Source organism: Equus caballus, chromosome 27, assembly GCF_041296265.1.
Source record: "Equus caballus isolate H_3958 breed thoroughbred chromosome 27, TB-T2T, whole genome shotgun sequence".
Classification (NCBI taxonomy): domain Eukaryota; kingdom Metazoa; phylum Chordata; class Mammalia; order Perissodactyla; family Equidae; genus Equus; species Equus caballus.
In genome coordinates this window covers 24,479,549-24,493,076 of record NC_091710.1, presented here as the reverse complement: position 1 = coordinate 24,493,076, position 13,528 = coordinate 24,479,549, and the positions used below count along the sequence as shown (strand labels likewise).

The following is a 13,528-nucleotide window of genomic DNA, read 5'->3' as shown; positions in this document are numbered from 1 at the left end:
CCTCTGAAAAATGCACTGGCTGCCCGAGGCTCGCTGGGCTCTTGTGGCCCGCGGGCTGTTCTCCGACAGCTCTGTGCACTGCTGCCCCCACTAGTTCAGTTTCTTGCCTACAGTTTGTATGTTTCCAAAACTGTTTATGCCATTTGCAACTTTACTGTAATCATGGCATTTAATTAGGTGTTTTGTAAACTTATGGAATATGATTTGTTATTTTTTTAAAACTAAATTGAAGGCCTTGGAAGCATTTAATAAAACCTAGTTATTAAAAAAATACCATCAAGGTGGTAGATTAAGTAACCAAGTGCTGGATTTCAGTCATGTCACATAAGAGAGCTTCTATTACAGTCACGTGTCGCTTGACAGCGGGGGTATGTTCTGAGAAATGTGTCGTTAGGCAATTGTTTCTTTGTGTGAACATCACAGAGTATACTATATGGTACTCATTTCGTGGGACCACCGTTGTATGTGCAGTCCATCATTGCCTGAATTACTGTGTTACTATCTTGTGAGTGTTACCTCATCCGTAGTAGTAGAAGGTATTTATTTTCCCTAGTGAGAAGAAGGCAATATCAAAGCTACACGTTAACTACAAAACACTAGAAAGAAAAGCATTAGTGGTTGTGAATTGCCCCACACTAGAAAAAGTGGTAAAATGATGAAATTCAGCCTGTATTGCTCAGTGAATAATGGTTTAATTTTTTTATTTTCACAGTTTTAGACTTACAGGGAAAGTTGCATGAATAATATAAGACATTGAGGCATCCCCTTCACCTAGATTCTCTAAATGTTAACATTTTACTACATTTGCTTTATGCTTTCTTTCTTCTGTTTTTTTCCCTGAACCTTGTAGGAATATGTTGGAGACATGGTGTCCCTTTACCTTTAAATACTTCAGAGTAAATTTCCTAAAAACAGGGAATCCTTTTATGTAACCAAAGTACAGTCATCAAAATTAGGAAGTTGACATTGAAGCCATACTGTCGTCTGGTCTACAGATCTCATTGGTATTTCTTTGTCTGCTATACAATAATGTACTCTGTAGCCAAAGGAAATCCACGTTCACGTGTTGCCTTCGGGAGTCATGTCTCTTTAGTCTCCTTTAACCTGGCAATCCTTAGCTCCCCTTGTCTTTCGTGACACTGCGTTTTTGAGAAGTACAGGCCTCCTTTCTGTAGACTGTCCTGTCATTTGAGTTTGTGTGGTGTTTATGCATGATCAGATTCAGATCGTGCACTTTTGGTAGGAATACCACCCGAGTGCTCCTGAGTGGTCCTCAGTGTATCGCAGCAGCGAGCATGTGCTGCTGATCATTTGGTTAAGGAGTTGTCTGCCAGCTGTCTCCTCTGTAAACTTACTGTTTTTACCTTTTTAATTAATATTATGGTTACTTTGGTATTATGTGAATATCCTCTTACTTCTCAACTTTTTACCCACTAGTTTTAGTATTTAGTATTTGCCTCAATCAGTTGTTATTAGGATGGTTGTTGAAATGGTGGTTTCCTAATTTCATTGTGCTTCTATATTCATTAGTTGCTTTCTACTTGTAGGGAAGAGTTTTCCCTTGTCATTTGTTTGTATCATGCAGACTCATGGATTTTACTTTATCGTGAATGAAATTAAAAATCTTTTCACATATGTAAGGGCATTTTTATATTCTTTTGTGAATCCTCTGTTTGTGTTCTTTTGCTTAGTTTTTTAATTTTTTTGTCCCTCTAAGAAATGTTTTTTTTTTTTGTGAGGAAGATTGGCCCTGAGCTAACATCTGTTACCAATCTTCCTCTTTTTCTTGAGGAGGATTGTCCCTGAGCTGATATCCTTGCCAATCTTCCTCTATGTATTTTGTATGACGGACACCACAGCATGGCTTGGTGAGCAGCATGTGGGTCCATGCCTGGTATCCAAAACTGTGAACCCCAGGCCACCAAAGTGGAGTACATGAGCTTAACCATGATGCCACTGGGCCAGCCTCCTAAGGAATTTTTTTTTTTGAGGAATATTGGCCCTGAGCTAACTACTGCCAATCCTCCTCTTTTTGCTGAGGAAGCCTGGCCCTGAGCTAACATCCGTGCCCATCTTCCTCTACTTTATACATGGGACGCCTGCCACAGCTTGGCTTTTTGCCAAGTGGTGCCATGTCCGCACCCGGGATCTGAACTGGCAAATCACGGGCCACTGAGAAGTGGAATGTGCAACTTTAACTGCTGCGCCACCAGGCTGGCCCCCAGAAATTTTTTTTAATTGACATAAAATTGACATACAACATTCTATTATTTCAGGTGTACAATGTAATGATTCAGTATTTGTATATATTGTGAAATGATCGCCACAATAGTTAACATCCATCACTATATATTATTACAAAAATTTCTTTTTTGTGATGAGAACTTTTAAGATTTGTCCTCTTAGCAACTTTCAAATATGCATTACAGTATTATTAACTATAGTTTCCATGTTGCATGTTGATCCCCATGAGTTATTTATTTTATAGCTACAAGTTGTACCTTTTGTCTCCCTTCACCCATTTCACCTACCCCCAAAACCCTACCTCTGGCAATCACCAATCTGTTCTTTATATCTATGAGCTTGTTTTTTTTTTTTATATTCCACATATAAGTGAGATTGTATGGTATTTATCTTTCTCTGTCTGAGTTATTTCACTTAGCTTAATGCCCTCAAGGTCCATCCATGTTGTTGCAAATGACAAGATTTCATTCTTTTTTGTGGCTGAATAATTTTCTATTGCATACATATGATATTTTCTTTATTCATTCATCCATCAATGGACACTTAGATTGTTTCCATATCTTGGTTATTGTAAATAATGCTGCAGTGAACAGAGGAGTGCATATATCTTTTTGAGTTAGTGTTTTCATTTTCTTTGGATATATACCCAGAAGTGGAATTGCTAAATCACAAGATAGTTTTATTTTTAATTTTCTGAGGAACTTCTATACTATTTTCCATAGAGGCTACACCAACTTACATTCCCATCAACAGTGCACGAAGGGTCCCTTTTCTCCACATCCTCACCAACACTTGTTAGTTCCTGTCTTTTTGGTAATAGCCATTCTGATTGGTGTGAGGTGATAATCTCATTGTGGTTTGATTTGCATTGTCCTAATGATTAGTGATGTTGAGCATCTTTTCATGTACTTGTTGGCCATCTGCATGTTTTCTTTAGGGAAATGTCTATTCAGATCCTCTGCCCATTTTTTAATTGGCTTGTTGTGGTTTTTTTGCTATTGAGTTGTATAAGTTCTTTATATATTTTGGATAATCACTATCAGATATATGACTTGCAAATATTTTCTCCCATTCAGTAGGTTGCCTTTTCATTTTGTTGATGGCTTCCTTTGTTGTGCAGAAGATTCTTAATTTTATGTAGTCCCTCTTGTTTATTTTTCCTTTTGTTACCTTTGCTTTTGGAGTCAGATCCAAAAACTCATTGCCAAGACCAATGTTAAGGAGCTTACCACCTATGTTTTCTTCAAGGAGTTTTATGGTTTCAGGTCTTACATTCAAGTTTTTAATCCATTTTGAGTTAATTTTTATGTCTGATGTAATGTAGTCATCCAGTTTTGTTCTTTTGCATGTGACTATCCAGTGTCCCTAACACCATTTATGGAAGAGTCTGTCTTTTCCCCATTGTATATTCTTGGCTCCCTTGTTGTAAATTGATTGACCATATCAGCGTAGGTTTATATTTGGGCTCTCTATTCTCTTCGATTGATCTGTGTGTCAGTTTTTATGCCAGTACTGTAATGTTTTGATTACTATAGCTTTGTCATATAGTTTGAAAACAGGGAACACGATGCCTCCAGTTTTGTTCTTCTTTCTCAGGATTGCTTTGGCTATTCGGAGTCTTTTGTGGTTCCATACAAATTTTAGGATTGTTCATTCTATTTTTGTGAAAAATGCCATTGGAATTTTTTAGGGATTGTTTTGAATCTGTAGATTGCTTTGGGTTGTATGCACATTTTAACAATATTAATTCTTTCAATCCATAAGCGTGAAATATCTCTCCATTAATTTGTGTCTTCTTCTGTTCTTTCCTCAATGTCACAGTTTTCAGTGTACAGGTCATTCACCTCCTTGGTTAAATTTATTCCTAGGTATTTTCTTCTTTTTGATGCAATTGTAAATGGGATTGTTTTCTTAATTTCTCTTTCTGATAGTTTGTGTGTAGAAATGCAACAGATTTCTGTATACTGATTTTGTGTCCTACAACTTTACTGAATTCCTTTATTATTTCTAACAGTTTTTTGGTTGGAGTCTTTAGGAGTTTCTTTATATAATTTCATATCATCTGCAAATAGTGACTTTTGCCTCTTCCTTTCCTCTGTTGAGTTTTTAAGCTTTCCCCTTCATTGTTTAAGGGTTCTTTATAGTTAGGGGTATTAACCTTTTGTTTATTATGTTACAAATATTTTCTCCCAGTCTGTGAGTTTTCTTTTAACTTTGTTTTTTCATGTTTCTTTCCATGTAGAAGTTTAAAAAACTTTTTTTATATGGTAAAAATTATCGATCTTTTCTTTTATTGCATCTAGATCTTGAGTGATAGTTAGAAAGCCTTTTTCTACACCCAGGGTTGAAGAGGAATTGAATCTTGTTTTCTTTTAGGTTTTGTATGGTTTCATTTTTTGGGGTTTAGATTCTCGATCCATTTGGGGTTTGTTCTTATGGATGGTGTGCGGTATGGATCCAATTTTTATCCTTTCCCAAAAGTCTAACCAGTGGCCCAAGCACCATTTATTAAAAAGTACATCTTGCCCCAGTGATTTGAGATGCCACTCTTATCATATAAAGTTCCATATGCGCTTTGGTCTATTTTGAGACTTGTGTTCTGTTCCACTGGTTGCTCTCTCAATTAATGCACCACCAGTACTATACTGACTTTTTTTTTTCTGCAAGAGAAAATTCACCCTAAGCTAACATCTGTTGCTGATCTTCCTCCTTTTTTCTTCATTTTCCCCCCGCCAAATCCTAGTAGGTAGTTGTGTATAGTTGTAAGTTCTTCTGTGTGAGCCGCCAGCACCACAGCGTGGTTAATGACAGACAGGTGGTGTAGTTCCGTGCCTGGGAACCCAACCCAGGCTGCTGAAGCAGAGCACACTGAACTTTAACCAGTAGGTCATCAGGACTGGCTCCTGACTGTTTTAATTGTTAAGGCCTTGTGATATGTCTTAATATCTGGTATGGCTAGCACCAGCCAACCCCCTACCTCCCCACCTTGGGTTTTTTTTTAGTGTCTTGTAATAGTTTTAAAGATCAGAAAATCTCATTGTGTACTAAAAAATCTGATATTAGTAAGTGATATTATGCTTGTATTTCCACTAGTCATTTTCTTGCTCAAAATTAAGGATAAAGTCTCTTTGGTTTTTAAATATGGCTAAATGTATAGCATATAATAATAATAAGATAATCAATATACCTGTAGGAAGAAAAGAAAATCACCTGATCAAAATCACCTTTTTTTCCCCATATACTGTCTTTCTTTTCCCTTGGTATCATTAGCCTGTCACAAGGTCCTCTTCCGTATTACATGCCAATTGGCTACTGTTTCTTCTTGGTTTGACTGTCATTTAAAATGTTAAACATGACATAATGTTATCTTGTTTTGCTTCTAGGCTTACAGGTTATTGGGGTAGAGCTGTTTATACTTAGTATCCTCTGGAATTCTGCCTAAACATTGTGTACTTGTAGCGCGATAGTAGATAGTCTGAAGATAGTCCAAAGACTGCCATGTGATGTTATAAGATGCCAATAATATAAGTAAAATTTTAGTTTACTGACTTTAAATAATTTTGTTAGCTCTGTGAATTTCTATGATGATTTTCAGCAAAGTAACAGTATTTGAAGATAATATAATTTTTATCATTTAGAATCATTGTCATTATCGGGGCTATGTGGAGGGAGTTTATAATTCATCCATTGCTCTTAGCGACTGTTTTGGACTCAGGTAAGGAATTTTCTGTATCAGCTTTTTTTTTCTTTCCTCTATTTCTTACCGCTTTACCTATCTCTGTTTCCAAATCAAGTCATTTTGGAGGACTTAACAAAATTAGATTTTACTTTGATGTTGCTGAGGGTCTTTAGAACTGTGTTTCGGAGATCATTCTTGGCATGTTTATTTTGGAAATTATTACAGTAAACGAATATCTAAATATCTAAAAAGAAAACTTTGTCTTTTGAGACTGATAAATACTTTTTATTTAAAATAAAATATACTTTAAATTTCTGTAGCACTTTGTGTTTATAAATTTTCACCTATATTCTTTCACTTAAGTCTCATAATGGCTTGTGAAAAGGGGCTCATTATCTCCAGATTGAGTTGAACAAACTGAGGTTCAGAGGCTTGTATCACGTCTCAAGTGAAGTGATGATAATATTAAAATTACATTTATTGAGGGCCTGGCAATATTGTCATATTGTGCTGATTGCTTGGTTGAATGATTGATTGAACTAATAAATATTACTTTTAATTCTCAAACCAACTATGGAAGATGGCTCTGATTAGCTTTATTTAAGTAATAACACTTGTAGAACAGTTACTGTATGCCAGGCAACGTTCTAAATATTTAGTTTTCAACCCTACGCAGAGGTTAAATAACTTGCTCAGAGTCCCACAGTTGGTAGGAAACGTTTGTGATTCAGACTGGTTCTCTGGCTCGCCTGTCTTGCCTTCCATCATACAGTAATCACTCAGAGAGTTTCAGTAGTGTTCAGGAAGCAATGCTGGTAAGTAGTGTGGAGCTTGAAATTTAGGTCTGCCTGACTCTAAGGCCTTATATTTTTCTCTATACCATGCTGCCCTTTCTTACACTTGTTAACAACTAGCACTTGCATTCAGGTTTTCTGATTCCTTTTCCTGTGTATTTTTTTCTTCATTCTTAAAAATTGTGTATGTCTAACGCAACACTCAGAGGACTGCTGCACATAGACAATGTGAGTTATGGGATTGAGCCCCTGCAAGACAGCTCTCATTTTGAGCACATCTTTTATCGAATGGATGATGTCCACAACGAGCCTCTGAAATGTGGGGTTTCCAACAAGGATATAGAGAAAGAAACCACAAAGGACGAAGAAGAAGAGCCTCCTAGCATCACTCAACTACTTCGAGTAAGGAAATAATATATTTCCTCTTGGCTCAGACTAGAGTTTTAAAAAATCATGTATTTGTGCATTAAACCAATACTTATTATTGCTGTGTTTTTGCCAACTATGTGCCAGACATTGTCATAAGGACTAGGGAATAAAAGGATGATCAGAATGCCGTTCCTGCCACCAAGTTGGATACAGTCAAGCTTCTATGTGTTTTAGAAACTGGGGCTTAAATCTTAAACAGTAATCGTATTTCTTTTTATCATTGCTACATAATAGTCTGTTATACTGTCTTTTAGAGAGCAGTAGAATTTTTTTATTTGGATACGTTTTATGCAAACTGGAATGGTGATTCTTGAGCTCTGGATTGGAGAAAGAGAGGTAGGGCTTTAGGACTAGTTATTTCACGTCTTCCAGGAACACTTGTTTGTATCCCTATTTTGGGTCTTCATTGGGATTTCTTGACTTACCCTTGACATGGGTCTCTTAGACTGAAGTGTTTCTAGAAATAGATCATCCTCTGCTGCAGGCAATGCACCTTCTACATATGAGATGCTGCTACCGTGGTGGGAGAGGCGTGCGCCTCTTCCTGTATGTTTTCATTAACTCATACTAGTTTATGTGTTATTTTCATTGCCTCACCTGCCATCCACTCTTTTGACTATTGAACTGTTCTTTTTAATGTTAATCATTAGAAAACATTTAAATTTTAGCTTATTCTCTACTTTATATGAGTTTCTGTAAAATCACAAAATTAGTCTTTTTTTTTAAAGTTGCAATGTTGTCCTCACTTCTGTTCTGGATTATTAGTGGATATTCTTTCTTTCACTCTCAACATAGTAATGGGGTTTCCCATTAAAATGTGTGTGTGTGTGTGTGGTTGATATTAGAAAAACAGTAAGTCTGCTTTGGAAGCTTGAATAACTCACGTTGTCTTTAAGTATAATTTTTCTTCGATGAGTACAAATAGGAGATATCACTTAAAAAAATATGTTTTTGGTTTTATTGATCTAGGATGTGGTAAGTATAATAATTTTATGATGTTCTTAACAGACTTGAAATAAGTGACTAGAGATTCGGGTAAGATCATTACACATGAAAGTCGTGCAGCCTTCTAACTGTTTTTCCTCTATGATGTTCATGTTTTTGACAGAGAAGAAGAGCTGTCCTGCCGCAGACCCGCTATGTGGAGCTGTTCATTGTTGTAGACAAGGAAAGGGTAGGATTGGTGACAGTTTTTCTTCTTTTTCATGAAAAGCAGATGAGAAGTGAGCATCCCATGAAGGAAATATAAAATAGAGTATATTTGTATTGATTTTGCTTAAATGTGATTTTAATACTAAAATGGCTTTTTTCCTTTAAACACACTTAAGATTCATAAGATTCCACCAGAAGCTGAATGTAGCAAATGAGACTACCTCTAACTTTATTTTTCACTTGTGATTCTTTTTCCTGCTCTTTTGAGTGATTTGCATATGCTGAATTTAAGTGAAATTATACTGCTTTTCAGAGCCTTGAGAACTTTTCAAATGACTGTACAGGATTGTGGTGATAAAACCAGTTAATCAGATATTTCTTTGTTGACTAATAAAAATTGCTTTGCCTTCTAGAATTTCAGCTAACCTTTGCTTTGCTTAAAGAGAGAGAAAACTTCCAGCTCCTGGCATGCTTTAGAGGGAAAAAGGAGAATGGTTCATTTTAGCATTTACTGTTAATTTCAATATACAGAATAACACCCGGAATTTTCCTTATTCATATTTAAGAATTGTGTTTAACTTAACTAAGAAAAGAAATGGGTCTATTTCAGCATTTACAGGATTATCAGTTTTAGATATAGCTGCTATATAATTTAACACATAAGATTATTTGAAATGTTTTGTCTTTTATTGCCAACTTTTTGTTTGTGTGAAAGGCTTGTTTGTGGAAACTTAACATGACTGGAATTCCTTTCTTATAAGCTGCAGAGACAGTTTCAAGGATTTTTATGGTTTTAAAAAATCCCTTATTGTGTGTAGGTTGGAGGAGAACAAGCCATATTTATTGAGATAGAGATATATTCAGAATTGTTCATTATAGGTTTGTTACCCTCAAGTGGTAGAAGGAAAAGGCACAGGGAATATGAACAAGCATGAACTCTGCCCCAGATAATGGGTAAAAAGTTTCTCTAGAATGTTGGAACAAGTGACAAAAATAGAGATTTGAAATGTTTTTCTTTATCACGCTCTCCAGATAGATTTGTTATATACTGGTAGAAAATGGTTCAAAATAAAAATGGTTCCATTTTCATCAAACCTCGTCAAATGTATTACATTTTTTTTTCTTGTTTAGGAGAACCATGATAAAATGCCTAATTGATGGGATTTGATATATTCTGATATTAATGCCCTTATCACAGAGCAAAACCATGCATTCTTTTAAAAATTTCCTTTTTGTTAAGTTGGTTGTATTAAAATAATGTTAAAATAGTAGACGTTTGGATTTAGCCAGGTCTCAAAGAAAAGAATCAGTCATGTCAGCTATTTGGCTTAATACGCTTAAACTTTTAAATATCTCTATATTTTACCCACATATAATGTTTCAACTAGTGAACATTCATTGGTTAATCTCTCATTGTTAGTTTAGCTCAGAGTTTAGAAATGGTTTATTGGTGATGTGTTTAGCCTGAGGGGTGAAAGGGTCAGAAAATCCTTTAGATTGTCTTTATTCCCTTATCTGTGCATTTTGATTGTTTCAAACTCTACCTTTGTGAAATGCTTAATATTTTTGCATCAAAATGAATAAAAAGAGCATTAAGAAGAGAATTCACTTCAAAGTACTAATTTGGAAAAAATGAAGACTTCAGTGCTTTTACATTATTATTCATTTCATGCTTGTACCTGTTTTTCTTTTATTCCTATTTATCACTAAAATGTATCCTTTAGATTTATTAATTTGAAATACAGGTGAATGTCTAAATGCCTCAATTTTTGGTTCAGAGGAAATTTTTGGATTCTTAGCTTTATTGTAACAGATTATAGAGATCTTTTTCTAAATTACTTTGGTGATAATTTTCCTGTTGTGCTTTTCAGTATGACATGATGGGGAGAAATCAGACTGCAGTGAGAGAAGAGATGATTCGTTTAGCAAACTACTTGGATAGCGTAAGTCGTATTTCCTTTCAGCTGGGATTATTCTCTCTGATCCTCTCACAGTCTCAGAACAGAATTTTAAAATTGTCTTATTTTGAGCTCTGATTATCCTAGGGCCTAAATAACTCAATCTTTCAGGGTTCTGTTTTCTAGTTTGTTTTGTAACTTTTTATGTTTGAAAAGAAAGTACAATTGTAGAGAGACTTTGAGACAAGCAAGAGATTTCATCTTAGCATCTGCTTTATCTTCAGAGTGCAGGCTAAGGTACTTTGGTGTTTATGAAAAGATCTTTGAACGTTTACTGAGAGAATCTTATTTTGAATAAGGCTGCCTCCTCCTCTGACACCATGATATGACGATATTAATGTGTTTGTGGGGGAGAGGAAGGGGTGGGAGGGGAGGAAGAGGGACAGAGCTTTGGCTTGAGATTTTGGCCTTCATTCATCCAGTAGGAGATACTGAATAATCAGATGCATGTTCTTATGAGATAATTTCATCTATAAGGCTTTCCCCTGGTCTGAATACCAACCATAATAATAATGATGATGATAGCATCCTACTGAGTATTTATAATATGCTAGAAACGAGCCAAGCGCTTTACATCTGTTAACTCATTTATTCCTTCCAGTATCTCTGTGAAATAGATGTGAGTTCTATAATCCTTTATCTGAAACCTATGGGGCACATGCAATTAGAATTTTAGATAAAAGTTTAGAAAGGTAATGTGGTTCACTGTGTATTTATTACATAACACCTCCAACAGGATCTTGGGGTAGCACCTTGTAATCCAACTCATTGATATTTCTGTAGTGAAATCTATGAATATTTACATTAAGTGAGGTAAATATGGACTATTAGTTGGCTTGTATTAGTTTGGGGCAAGTTTTGAAACCAAATTTACCAAAAACTTTAAATTTCCAGAGTTTGTCAGATTTTGGAATGGAAGGTAAAATTTTGAAATTACATTACTTTTATTTTATGGATGAGGAGACCGAGACCCTTGAGAGGCTAGAATCTCATTATATTGATGGAAATATTTTTTTTGGAGGGGAGGAGTCCTATTTTTAATAGATGTTGTTGTGTGACTTCATCATAAATTAAAAAACTCTCGTATTCTTTAATGTATTTTATATACTTTTATTTCTGTTTTCTTCTTAGATGTATATTATGTTAAATATTCGAATTGTGCTGGTTGGACTGGAGATTTGGACAACTGGAAACCAGATCAGCATTCTTGGAGGTGCTGATGACGTGTTGGGGAACTTTGTACAGTGGCGGGAAAAGTTTCTTATAACACGTCGGAGACATGACAGTGCACAGCTAGTTCTGTAAGTGTTTTTTTTTTTTTTTTTTTTAAAGTACTATCAGGCCTGGCCCTCTGGCAAAGTGGTGAAAGTTCCATGAGCTCTGCTTTGGCAGCCCAGGTTTGTGGGTTCGCATCCCGGATGCGGACCTACTCCACTCACCAACCAAGCTGTGGAGGTGGCCCACGTACGAAAAAATAGAGGAAGATTGGCACAGATGTTAGCTCAGGGCTAGTCTTCCTCAAGCCAAAAAAAAAAAAAAAAAAAAAAAAAGGAGGATTGGCAATGGATGGTAGCTCAGGGGAAATCTTCCTCAGGAAAAAGAAGTACTATTAATGAAATGGCAGAGTAATTTTTCCTTGTTTTCTTTTATTAGAATCATATTTTCTTAAAGTTCTTCGGCATTTGTTTAGATATGGAAAACTTAGTTTGATACCATAGGACAAGTGACAGTATGAGAATGAGAACTCTCTTTTGTGTTGGATTCTCTGTCACCTTTATCCCATGACCTGCTTCTTGCTTGTATTTACTTCCTCATTTTGGCGTGGCATGTTTTCTAGTTTTTTCTTGTGAGAATACGTATGGAAAGAAAAAATTTTGACATCTTGCATGTCAGAAGATGTGTTTCACAGTCTCAGAACAGAATTTAAAAATTACCTCAATTTGACCTCTGATTAGCCTAGTGCCCAAGTAACTCAGCCTCTCAGAGGTGTGCTTGCTAGTTTTCTTAGTACCTGTTTTGACTCCTTGGCTGGTATGAAATCCTTTTCCTTTAGGACTTTGAAGGCGTGACTCTGTTGTGTTCTGACTTCCAGGAGTACTATTGGGAAGCCTTAGACCATTCTTTTCTTGATCCTGTATATGTGGCCTTTCTTTTTTCTTTTTTTTAGGTTCTCTGGAAACTTGTAGGATCTTCTTGGCTGCCAGGCCTCTGAATTTTCCTGATGATATGCTTGGTCGCTCATCGTGCTGTGTTCTTAGTGGATGATTTCAATCTTGAAACTGATGTCCTGCAGTTTCAGGAATTTTTCTCAAATTATTTTGTAGCTGATTTCATCCTGTTTATTTTTATTCTTCATTTCTTCTGGGATTCCTGTCACTTGTCTATTGAGTTTCTTTTGCCTTGTCCTCTAATTTTATTACCTTTTGTCCCCTTTCTTCTCTTTGTCTTTTGGTTCTACTTTCTGGGATATTTCCTTAAATTTATCTTCTAAGCTTTTTATTGAGATTTTCATTTTTGCTTTCTTATTTTTAATATTTAACAGCTTTTTGTCCCCCTTAATATTTTTATATAATCAAGTTCTTATTTCATGGATATAATGGTTTTTCTTTTCTCTTTGAGATATTACTGATCTATGTTTTTAAAATTTTCTTCTTTTACATAGCATTTTTGTGGTACTATAATAAAATTTAAACTTATGTAAATCACTTAATACAAATACATTCCAAAAACTTAGAGCAAAACTCTCGCTTAAAAATATTTAAAACATTTTATCCTTCTTCAGAGTTTTCTAGCTTGATAGGCTGGCTTTTTGCAAAAAAATTGTTCTAATTTATATAATATTTTTTTGCCTCCCTCAATGTTGATGGTACCTAAAGCTCACGATTTTTTCTGAGAAGAGATTTCCCTTGATTTTATTTTGTTTTCTTTTGTTATGTGAGTTAATTTAAAGCAAGACACTGAAAATGGCAAAATGGATTTTTATGGCCCCATAATCACAAAGGTTTGGTCCCAAGCTTTTTGTTAATTTTTAGTAAAATTGAACCTGCAATTGTCCTCATTCCAGTGAGCATACCATCTGGCTCACAAAGATCAAAGGAACAGGTGTGGAGCCATCTCCCCGTGCCTGCCCAGCCCCACCTACCAAGCTCTCTTCCCCTCCGTTTGGTCTCCATCTGTCTTGTTAGAGGCGTTTCCCAAATGTCTGATGATCCCTGGTTGGTTGGTTGTGGTTAAGGATGGGGCACTAAAAAGCCTGTGGAAGCACTGAGTCC

General features: G+C 35.6%; 1 protein-coding gene across 2 annotated transcripts in view; it reads left to right on the top strand.

Moving 5' to 3' along the window:
- The window catches only part of ADAM9 (ADAM metallopeptidase domain 9), a 176,829-nt gene that overhangs the window by 44,326 nt on the left and 118,975 nt on the right, over positions 1-13,528 (top strand). For both annotated transcript variants that reach the window (XR_011433256.1, XM_001491500.6), the window contains exons 5-9: positions 5,883-5,959; positions 6,924-7,119; positions 8,255-8,320; positions 10,170-10,241; positions 11,388-11,557. Coding sequence is in view for 1 of the 2 variants with exons in the window: in XM_001491500.6 (XP_001491550.3) it covers positions 5,883-5,959; positions 6,924-7,119; positions 8,255-8,320; positions 10,170-10,241; positions 11,388-11,557 (581 nt within the window). In the remaining variant the exon portion in view is untranslated. The remainder of the gene's footprint in view (positions 1-5,882; positions 5,960-6,923; positions 7,120-8,254; positions 8,321-10,169; positions 10,242-11,387; positions 11,558-13,528) is intronic.